Source organism: Lethenteron reissneri, chromosome 17, assembly GCF_015708825.2.
Source record: "Lethenteron reissneri isolate LAM-NWPU_2019-01 chromosome 17, ASM1570882v1, whole genome shotgun sequence".
Taxonomy (NCBI): domain Eukaryota; kingdom Metazoa; phylum Chordata; class Hyperoartia; order Petromyzontiformes; family Petromyzontidae; genus Lethenteron; species Lethenteron reissneri.
Window position 1 is genome coordinate 10,558 of NC_083795.1, and position 10,997 is coordinate 21,554.

General features: G+C 46.8%; 1 protein-coding gene across 1 annotated transcript; it reads right to left on the reverse strand.

Moving 5' to 3' along the window:
* Positions 1-1,697: 1,697 nt before the first annotated feature.
* Positions 1,698-9,825, reverse strand: LOC133343253 (cyclic AMP-dependent transcription factor ATF-4-like). Its single transcript, XM_061552688.1, has 5 exons — positions 9,546-9,825; positions 6,994-7,106; positions 6,281-6,527; positions 4,610-4,820; positions 1,698-2,735 (listed from the first exon to the last, which is right to left on the reverse strand). Exons 3-5 carry the CDS (start codon positions 6,513-6,515, stop codon positions 2,006-2,008), a joined length of 1,176 nt encoding a protein of 391 aa, XP_061408672.1. The 5' UTR covers positions 6,516-6,527; positions 6,994-7,106; positions 9,546-9,825; the 3' UTR covers positions 1,698-2,005.
* Positions 9,826-10,997: the final 1,172 nt, after the last annotated feature.

Genomic DNA, 10,997 nt, shown 5'->3' on the forward strand with positions numbered 1-10,997 from the left:
TTCTTGGCCCGTCATGCCTTTCTTCTGCTGTTTGCGAAACGTGCACCCCCCTCCAAATGGAACGTGTCGGTTTTAAATATTTCTGTTGGCCTGCCAACAATCCATCCTGGGTTTATCCAGGCTGGATTGTGAGCTCACAAATCCTTGATATATCTGGACACATTCCCATCAACGAGCTCCTCCAGAAAGAAAAAAAAACATGGCTGGGTCCCACCTCATTTAAACTGATGTATTAAAATCACTAAAGTTTGACTGTAATTTTGCTTATCTGTAATCGTGGACTGCTTTTGATGTTTTCTAACGGCCGAGTCACCCTTGAAACACAGCTTCTTAGCTGCCGAAGTACGGCAGAGGTTTTGTGGCAACATCTACAACCAGACTGCTTAGAGACCTGGGAATAAAGGGCCAGAGCCAGCGTTCGGCAATCAGAGCTGTATCGGAGGCGGCAGAAGGCAGCAGTCAGTGGCTCTGGATGAAGAGGAAAGACCCCAGCTGGGCCCCAAAGTGAAAGGGCCAGGAGGTATGCAGTCAACAATGCTTGACTCAGGGAGGAGGACGCCCCTGCCATGCATAGTCCCATGGGATGTTGGCTACCAACAACAAGGCAACTCCTATGACTAATTGGGAATGGGACGCAAGCGTAGGATTGATCACCCTGTCGCTGGCCGCCTTTGGGGAGGGTGTATAGTATGAAAGGCCGAAACACCCTAGGAACCAAAGGTACACTACTGACGATGCGCTCCCCAAATTTCACCAGGCTCACTGTTCATGAACTCTTGGAAGTGCTTGCACAAAGGATAGTAACATCTCATTCTGTGTTCTTGGAATCTGTTCAATGGGTTTTACTCAAGAAATAAATATTCTCACCATTGGAACCTCATTTGCCAGTAAAAAAATATGATAATTGTTTTTTTACCCTTTTATCTGGCAACAAAACTGACACCTTTTTTTACAAGGAGTCATGTTTGGATAGACCATAATACCTGCAGTCATAATGCAAACAAAAAACATAACTGATAATGTATGCACTGTCCTTGAAGTTGATTGGTCCACACCCGAGACAGCTTAAAAAAAGGTGTCAGTTTTGTTGCCAGATAAAAGGGTAAAAAAACAATTATAATAAATATTCTGTTAACTCTAAAGCAGAAACGACCTCTTAAGAAGAATTATGGTAGCATGTGTGTGCAAGCTCCCCGATATGACATCAGTACAATCATCTGGTGCACAGGACAGGTTCCGCAGGATTTGACGTCCTGGTGGTCACCGCACCGATTACAACTCTCTGTGCAACTCAAGGGTTACACTTATCACTAGTGTACGAAATCGTGCCCGTGTATAGCTCACCCATCCATCTGCTCTGCAATTGCTTGTTTTATACAGCAAACCCTTCCCCCTTGCGAGTTTAGCTATCTTGATGGGCCGCTTGGGAGACAAGACAGATAAGACAGCGCATGTGTTCTTCTGCGGCTGCATCTTCACTAGTTTTTACGTAGTGTACAGGAATCTTGCAGTCAACCCCTAATAGTTCAGCCGGCACAGCGGCGCGATCGGCAAACTGTACCTCAATAGATCTGGCGCAAAACCACAAAAGCTAAACCCGCGAGAAGGGTTTGTTGTATGCCAGATATCCCCCAAACTGTAAAGGTTCTCCCCAATTGGCATCCGCTCCCACAGCACACATGACACTAAACATAGGCTTAATGTTAACTTGTTTGCTTTATTAGGACTACCCACAGCACTGTACCTTAATTTGTTCAAAAAAAGATTAAGAGGCCAAAGACAGTATTAAACCACTAACTTTAAACGTTATATCACGGTTCCCAAAATGTCATCATCCTTTGGCAAGGCAGCCAAATGACAACTTCCACCTCTACCACACATCAGGTCAAAGCCCTTGACAGCTCCACCAAATAATAGCAGTAATGGACACAATGATACTTTTCATCGTAACCTATTCACTACCACTCTCTGTGGCTCCCATCGCAAGGTTCCCTTGGGGGTGTAATCAAGCAAGCGAAGCACTCTGCTTGGAGAGGCTGGTGCCGTACAACTCCTCCAACAGCCCGCGCAAGTACAGCAGCTCCTTGCTGATGGCGTCTGCGCGCTCCCTGAGTTGCCTGTTCCGCGCCTGTTCCCCACTCATCGTCCCCTTCAAAGTATCGTGCTCCGTGCGCTTGCGCTGCCTGTAGCGTACGGCTGCCCGCTGGTTTTGCTGCTTCTTCCGCAGTCGACGCTCGCACCCTCCAGACAGTGCCGTGGCGGCTACAGTCGGCAGCTGCTGCCCCAGCAATGCAGCGCCATCGCCTACGACCTCGTCACTGCCAATGACACTGCTGCCAAGAGGTATCATCTGAGAATCTGGCCGATCAGAGGTGTCGCTGCTATAGCCGCTGCTGCTGCTGCAGTGGTCGTAGCTTTTGCCGACGCCACTCTCCACCACGGTGCCACACTTTAGGAACCGTGATTGTAAATCAGACTTGCTCATCCACCCTGGAACATCAATGTGGCTATTATTGATGTCAAAGTTTACCTTGGTGTCACTATCAATCTGTCTTGCTACCTCGACGGTACTCACTGTATCCGAATCGGTGTTGGTACTGGGAATAATGCAGCTATTGTTGTGAGAAGAAACAATGGGGGAGGTGGAACTGATCAACGATGAGGATTCCAGAAAATCCAGGTCAGACAGCTCCATGAGTTCTGTGTCTTCGATGCTGGAGAACAGGGCAGAATCTCTGAAAGACAAAAACGACACGAGAAGTCAGTGCACAATGTGGACTCGTAACATTTACAGGCAGACCTCGCTTAGTGCAACCCCATAGAACGTCAATTCATTACAGCGCTGTTTGTCCTGGATCATTTTTGTTAAAACGAAAAATTTAAATCACAACATCTGCAGTGTTTACGAGTGAAAACACGCAGCAACCGCAGCAGCGCTGGCCGAGGAAACATACCCACCGCAATTATTCTCTCAGCCAATGAGAACTACGCACGCTGTGAACCAATTACAATTTTTTGGCCAGCTGATAACTCCAGAGACTGAAAGTGTCAAGCTCCACCTAAAAGAAACCTCACCACAGACATTTAGACTAGCGGGATTACTTAGATCACGAAGGTCCTGGAGCTCTCTGAAAATAACCCAGAATATTTTAAGTTGCTGAGCACTGAATGGACACTGAGCTTTTGAAAGTCAGTTTCTATCAATAGCTAGCAATGGCAGATCCAACACCCTCATAAGTGTATATTGGGATTGAGAACTGAGGAAGGTAAAATCCTGAGCATTCAAGTGACTTGTATGTACGAGAACAAAGCTCCCAAATAGTCAAGTCAAATATTAAGGCAGATCTCGTTTGGTGCTCAAGATACATTCCTGGAGAAGTGAGGCCTCATCATTGGGGTATCGGTAATAGCATTAATAATACAGATGGTAAACATTTCATAATTAAGAATTATATAAATAAGTATTAATTATGTACTGTACTCACAAGTGCAATCTAGCGTACTCCTCCTAAAAGGCAGCGCTGGAAAACGAGGTTGGAGGAGCTGTTGCTCTCCCAATCCAGGTCTTAGCAATGGAGATGCTGTTAGTCAAAATCTCTGTGGTGAGGTTTCTTTTAGGCGAAGCCTATGTATGTATGTTGAACTTATTTCGCACCGTATGTAGCCAGCCGTGCTAATCGGAGGTACGGGGGAAGAACAAAAGAAGACGATCCTGGTCTCGTGAGTTTTCACATAGCTAAACACACTGTATTAACATTGGAGAAAAATAAACAAATGAAACCGACCAAGAACTGTGATAATATAATTGAATAATCGAGGGTAGGGTCTGTTTGGTTCAGAGCGTGCATCGCTCTCATTGGCTGAGCGAATTATGGGGGCGGGTACGTTTCCTCAGCCAGCGCTACTGTTCTCAATCGTAAGCGCTCTGTAGATGTTATGATTTTCTTAATTTTTTGTAATAGAAATGTTCTCCAGGATACAGTGCTTTAACGAATCAGAGGTCTACAGGGTAGCGCTAAACAAAGTCTGTCTGTAGTTAACTTTATGTACGAAAATAAAACTCCCAAACAGTCCAGTCAAGTGATTTCCTGCTTAAATTAGGGTTATGGCAGTGTTCAATCTCCCATTTACAGTGGAGTCAGTGGCAAAAAAAAAAATCACATACCCAAGGAGTGTATCCACAGGACAACCAATAAGTACATTTCTAAATGCACAACTCATAACCTATGTTATTACGAGTGCGCAATATTAATACATTGTAAGCTCTATGAAACACTTCTGTCTTGCATTTTCTACTGAACTGGTTAAATGTCTGCGAAGAGTCAAGAACATCGCGTTGCGGCAAAGTTCCAAGCCGATGGACCGCCAATTGGCTGGGTAGGCGAGTTCCAGGCAGATCGACCCCACAAAGTCCTGTTCAAATTTTTGTACGTTGAACTTCTTTTGCACCGTACAAAGCCAACCGTGCTAATCGGAGGAGCAAAAGAATGATAGGCAATCAACCACCTAACCAAGATTTGAACTCACAACCTTCCGTTCCCTCCACTGCCGAGCCAAATGTCCAGGTTACGCACAGTTTCCACCAGCAGCACCCCAGCTCTCCACTCACCCAAGATCGAAGGGCGACTCTTCTTTGATATGGTCAAGCTCCATGGCAACATACTCTGTCCCGTGGAGCGAGGAAGGTTCCAGCAGGGAATCGAGGCACAGAATTCCGTTCGTCGAGTCGCCCATCAGCTCGTCCACAAGCAGCTCCAGGTCAATGGTGTCAACCAGTGAGTTGCCCCCAATCGGACTCAATAATGGAGTTTCATAAGGATCTGGGGAGCAAATGTTTACACGTAAATAAAAATATGCTCCAGTTATTGTTTTCAAGAAATTAGTACTAGACAGAGTTCGACCATTTGGGAGTCACAGAGTGAAATTCGTGCTAACTGCAGCCGACTTAGGCACAGAATAGAGGTCGGATATGAAACAAATCGCCGTTTAATGCGCATTCACAAAACAGGCGTCCCTCACATAACGTACCACATGCGTTCCTGAAAAACAGCACGTAAATTAAATCGCGCTATATGAAGCCAATTTTCGCAAAGATATACATGTTATAAGGGGGGGGTGCGATATTGAATAAAAATACTCTTATATAAGTGCACAACTTTATACATCTGTGATGAACGCTGCACTTTCCGTCGTTTTCATGCAGGGGGTCGTTGCAAACCTACACCTCCCCTGCATGAACGACGGAGGCACAGGGACAGACGTTCGATAACGTTGGAATCGATCTGCAGACGGCGGTTCCGTGTCACCTTATCTCGATCCCGCAATCCCAAACAGGTGAAAGTCCACATAGAACCGAATCCCCAGCAAGGCCATCTACTTAGCAAGAAAATTCACACGAAATGTCGTTTTCAATTAAGTCTTCCACAGATGTAAAATGATATAAGCTTTTAATGAAAAAATAAAATTATCTAATTCAAAACACAATACAATTCAAAGATGTTTAAAAACTTCAAAACGGAGCATCGGGTGCTTGCGTGAATGCGTCGTTCGCGTGAATTTTTTTTGGCGACTTTCCTGGCCGAAGGCCGTAAGTGGTTGTGAGGGGTGCCACAGGCGCCCCTGAACAACCCCTAGTAATGTATAATTTCAGCCCTGGATTTACTAAAAACGTATCCATTTAATATTACAACAAATAATAATTAAGATAAAAATATTACAACTTACAAATATTATTGGAGCAACTTCAGGGATTCTTGAACACTTCTGTGCGCTGCTTCTAGTCAGATCTAAGATGGTTACGCCCATCCTGTTTCACTATAATGCGGTTTTGTGCATTAGGGAACATGTTTCGCACAACGCGGGAATGCGCCCGTAATAACGCAGAACGTGCACCGTTATAACGCGGAATGCGCACCATTATAACGTGGTTTCTGAGCGGTCAATGACGAACTTTCTTGAGCTGCATGACTGAGCGAAGTGATACAGTATGCCGAATGATCCAGTAACGCGGCGGCGTACCCTCAGTTATGTCCCACCATCTCACTGCGTGTGCGTACATCGTATTTCACAAAACTTTTTTGTGGCGTTATTTATGGGCAAAATGTTTTAACTTCACTTGTTTTCGCTTAACGCGGCACTTTGCATGGAGACTCTGCTATCGTGTTAAATGAGGACTTACTGGATGATACAAAGCAACAGCAGAGTGGTAAGGTGACTGAGCGCCGGTGAGCCGAGTGATTGTGGAAGTGAATCGGTGTTGATGGTGGTTGGGGTGTCGCACCGTGCCGGGCTTCCTCCCACGTTCCCAGCAGCTTGGTGGTGGGGAAGTCACCGCTGCCACACACCCTGCGGTCAGGGGAGCGAGGGGGCTGTAGGGGCTGGGCTACCCCTACGGCTCCCTCAGCAGGGAGCAGGGGGCACACGGGCCCGGCCTCCGGCAGCTGCTCCTCCAGCCCAGGCAGCAGCAACAGGCGGTCGTCCACGTCCATGATGAGAGACGACAGGAGCCGAGACATCTGAACTGGTGTCTGCCACAAACACAAAGATCATTCATATAGCCTTAACATACTTTTTGGGGCAAGTGCTGTTAGCGAGCACCGATGTAAGACCGGCACGGCACACGAGGGGGTGGGTGGCCAGCATCTGTGAAAAAGAGCTCCATAGTTCATCAGATTCCTCCAGGATAATTTGAAGAACTACCGTGCCGAACCACCGAGATTATCCCATTTAGAAATAAACGAAAAACCTACTTATTTCCTAAGATGTTAGATAAACTAGAGATGTTTTTGTTTCTGTACGGCATTCTGAAGCCATTTGTTGGGTCTGCTATGCCTTATAAAAAAACGTTAATAATTTGAGTTAAGTATGCGAACCGTTACACCAATGGTAGTGGCTCCCCTTTATTTTTCATTTAAAAAGGCAAACCGGTCATGGAAAACGACGATGCAAATAAAACATGTTCACAGTCCTGATCACACAACACCAGTGACGCACCTCTTGCTGCGAATCTCAGCTTGGGGCGGTGTCGTGTGATGAAGATGAAGCCACGTCTCCCAGCGGCGTCTCCCGAGGCCTTGGCCTCCTTTGTGAGTGCTGCACGGCGCCTCCTGCACCACGAAAAACGGTCGCGCCAACCACAACAACCACACTCACTCGGATTCCTACGAAGCATTCAAGAAAAGCAACAAAAGAACAGCAAAGACAAACTTCCCCCGTACAGCCTTACCAGACTATTTGCGCAAGTGCTGTTAGCAAGCAGCACCTATGAAGGCCGGCACAGCACGGACAACTTTAACAAAGTATTTAAGATATGTTTGGCATTTGAATTCTGGGGAATGTAGAGGATGCAGGATGGTGAACCCAACTTGTAAGTTTGGAAGAGAATATGGCAGTACAGCAAACCCTTGCCCATCAAGGGGGTTACGTTCTCGAAAACAGCTGCAATTGGCAAATCTGCGATAGACAAACTCAAAAGGCATTGTGGGGAAAACTATGGTTTGGTTGACGGTTCGTAATACGACCTCTGCTTTTATTTTACGTTACCCTACACCAACCCAAACATTGCAGTTAGTCTTTAAAATGTAAAATGATGAATATGTTGTAGTGTTAAATATAACTTTTAAGGGGCCATCCATAAATGACGTCACGCGATTTTGGACCCCCCCCCCCTCGTTACGCAGCATCACAAAAAGTCAGAGCTTCCCTCAAATATGACGTCACAAAGCTCTGCCCCCCCCCCCAAAAAAAACATGCTTCAAATCGCTTTAAACTGTCATTGTCGTGCGTAATTAAGTGGCGCTGCATTCTGTTGTAGAAAACATTTATTACAAAGTCTATTTAATTAAGTGGAACGTGTTGTCTATAATTATTTAAAGTTGCGCATTTTGATGTGACGTCACATTCTCACCCACCCTCGTCACAAACGTCTGACCCCCTCCCAGGTGCGTGACGTCATTTACGGACGGCCCCGCAGGTAAATGTATGCAACTGCAAAACATATATTTATTTTATATAACATATGTACCGTACATGCATGTGCGTGTAGGCATGGTACCACAACAGTACACAGCGTGTACTGTACACGTGCATAGCGCGTGTACAGTGCACGTATGTGTACAGTAGTGTACAGTACACTAATGGCAGACAAATCGTGGGCGGCTGAACCGCACTGGAGGCTGGGAGCACCACGTGACCTGGGCCCCGTGATGGGCCGCTTGGGAGACAAGATGGAGACACAAGACGGCACACGTGTGGTGGTGGTGGCACACGTGTGGTGGTGGTGGCACACGTGTGGTGGTGGTGGTGGCACACGTGTGGTGGTGGTGGTGGCACACGTGTGGTGGTGGTGGCACACGTGTGGCGGTGGTGGTGGTGGCACACGTGTGGTGGTGGTGGTGGCACACGTGTGGTGGTGGTGGTGGCACACGTGTGGTGGTGGTGGTGGCACACGTGTGGTGGTGGTGGCACACGTGTGGTGGTGGTGGTGGTGGCACACGTGTGGTGGTGGTGGTGGCACACGTGTGGTGGTGGTGGTGGTGGCACACGTGTGGTGGTGGTGGTGGTGGCACACGTGTGGTGGTGGTGGCACACGTGTGGTGGTGGTGGTGGTGTCCCACAGCAGCAGCAGCTTCGTCATCATCGCGGGCAGTGCAGTTACAATGCGAACTGCACCTCAATATCGATTTAAAGCTTTCGTGACTGCAGGGATTCATCTTCTTGGTTCTTTCGGTAAAGTCACGTAGAATGGAAATAATAAAATAATGTCTCCCTGACAGACCTGGTCTTCACCTGAGGACGGCTGCTTGCGTTGTTGGCCGAAACGTCGTGAGAATTATTTTATTGGTTTATTTTTATTATTTTATTATTTCCATTCTACGTGATTTTACCGAAAAAAGCAATAAGATGCACCTCAATAGTTTTATGCAAAACCGCAATGGGTAAACCCGTGGTTGGCCGTACGCTGTCGAAATTACAAGGGGAATAAGAATATTTTATAAGAATATTTTAGACCGGTAGAATCCATTGAGCTATAAAGCTTTTTCATGCACGTGATGTCCAGCAGGGGCGAGTGAGCAAGTTACAATACTAAAAACGATATGCATAAAGGTTATGAAAACCAATTTTATTGAAGTTATATAAATCTATCGTGCGTGACAGCGCATAACAATACAGAAATCCCTTCCCTCTTGTGGGTTTAGATGTCGTGGTTTTGCGCCAAAAGTATTAAGATGATAGATTGCGAAGGCTCTGGCTTGTAATGTGATGGATTATGAAGATGATGGATGGTAATGTGATGGTTTGTGAAGGTTATACGTTGTCATGTATTGGATTATAAATTGTATGGATGGTAATTTAATATTAAAGTTATGTAATGTGAAATGGGTTGTGATGTTATTGATTATGAAGGTGATGGGTTGTGATGTTGTCTTGTGATGGATGGTGAAGGTGATGGGTTGTGATGTTGTGGATGGTGAAGGTGATGGGTTGTGGAGGTGATGGGTTGTGATGTTATTGATGGTGATGGGTCGTGATGGATGGCTACTCACGCCATCGCCGTTGTTTGTGCCGCCGCTGCCGATGCCGAAGTCCGAGCCGCCAACGCGCCGCCGCTCAGATCGCCATCGCTTGGCCTCCCCCCGGAGCGAAGGAGTAGAAGCGAAGTGGTATAGAAGGAGTAGAAGCGAATGAGTAGAAGCGAAGCGAATGAGTGGAATAGAAGGAGTAGACGCGAACGAGTAGAAGCGGGGCTCGGGGTGCAGACCGCAGAGCGCCGCCGGAGGGAGAGAAGAAGACGGAACAACACCCAGAAAATGGCCGCGCACTCGGTTCACCAACGTGGCATCACGTGACGTGAATGCGCCAATCAGGCTCGATGTTGGGACGCCATCTTGTTTAGCTCAAATCATGGGGGCACGTGACCCACTTTGGTTGACCAACGTGGAGGATGCGTCACGTGACGTTATTGTGGCCAAGGTGAACTGCCATCTTGTTCAGTTCAAATCATGTATGTTGCTGGTACCATCAGCAGTCGAAGCATTTGACATTAACACAGCGCCAAGCTATACAATGGATGGCAAAAATGTATAGGATAGACGGCGATTCTGGCAATAACCATTCTTTATAGCACGCGCTATGGAATGTTGTTGTAGGAGAGATGTAGCTGAGGCAGTACAGGAGGATGTGGAGCTGAGTGGACTTGCCAAAAGACCAGCACCAGTGGTGACAAGATCGGCTTCTTGTGGGGGAGGCTCGTGGAGGACGCAATTAGGGGAGTGCCATTGTGCCAGGCTATGTGCCACATAAAACAACCCAATGCCCGATCCACAAATACGAAGGAGACATCACAGCCACACACTCCGCTGCTCCAGGCCCGCTTGTGACCACCTGCATGTGAGATTGTTGTTGTTGTGCATCTACCAGTGGCGGGCCGTGCATTTTACACCTGCAGGCCTGCAGTGCTATCCTCCCGAAAAGAAACCGCCTTCGAATAACCTCACCATGACACTAGGGCTATAGGCGATTGTCATTCGACGTAACCACTCCATATTCACAGTGACAGTAACCTTTATCGAGTGGAATAAAGTGATTTAACACGAGGCTCAACACCTGACAGTTAAAATAAACTAATTGCAGACATGAATACATGGTGACTGAAACCATCAAGGATGTACCACTATTACACAGTATGACAGGATGCTGCATCACAAATAGACATCGCTTAGCCCAAATCAACGTCATTACCAAAGAAACAAGAGCAAACTCATAAAAACCCGTCCGACCACCAAGCAAGCAAATACATAAATAACACAATCAGGATTCAACAGGCTTCCCCCACATTCCAGCCAAGCCGCTGGGCCTAAACGCACATGCCACCACGCACACTCAAAGGCACAGCCAGTCCACTGAATCTGAATACCATTCACAACAGCAGCAACGATTTAAAGCAAAAGCAATAAACGCGTTCCTTCGGAGTGGGCAGCTAGCAACTTGGTTGGACA

Bases quoted from the DNA above. Each gene is read 5' to 3' on its own strand.
- LOC133343253 (XM_061552688.1), bottom strand. From the start codon at position 6,515: ATGTCTCGGCTCCTGTCGTCTCTCATCATGGACGTGGACGACCGCCTG. The intron at 4,821-6,280 runs GTGCGACACCCC...TTTGCTCCCCAG, and splicing joins GTGGGAGGAAGCCCGGCACG to ATCCTTATGAAACTCCATTA. The intron at 2,736-4,609 runs GTGAGTGGAGAG...TTTGTCTTTCAG, and splicing joins GAGTCGCCCTTCGATCTTGG to AGATTCTGCCCTGTTCTCCA.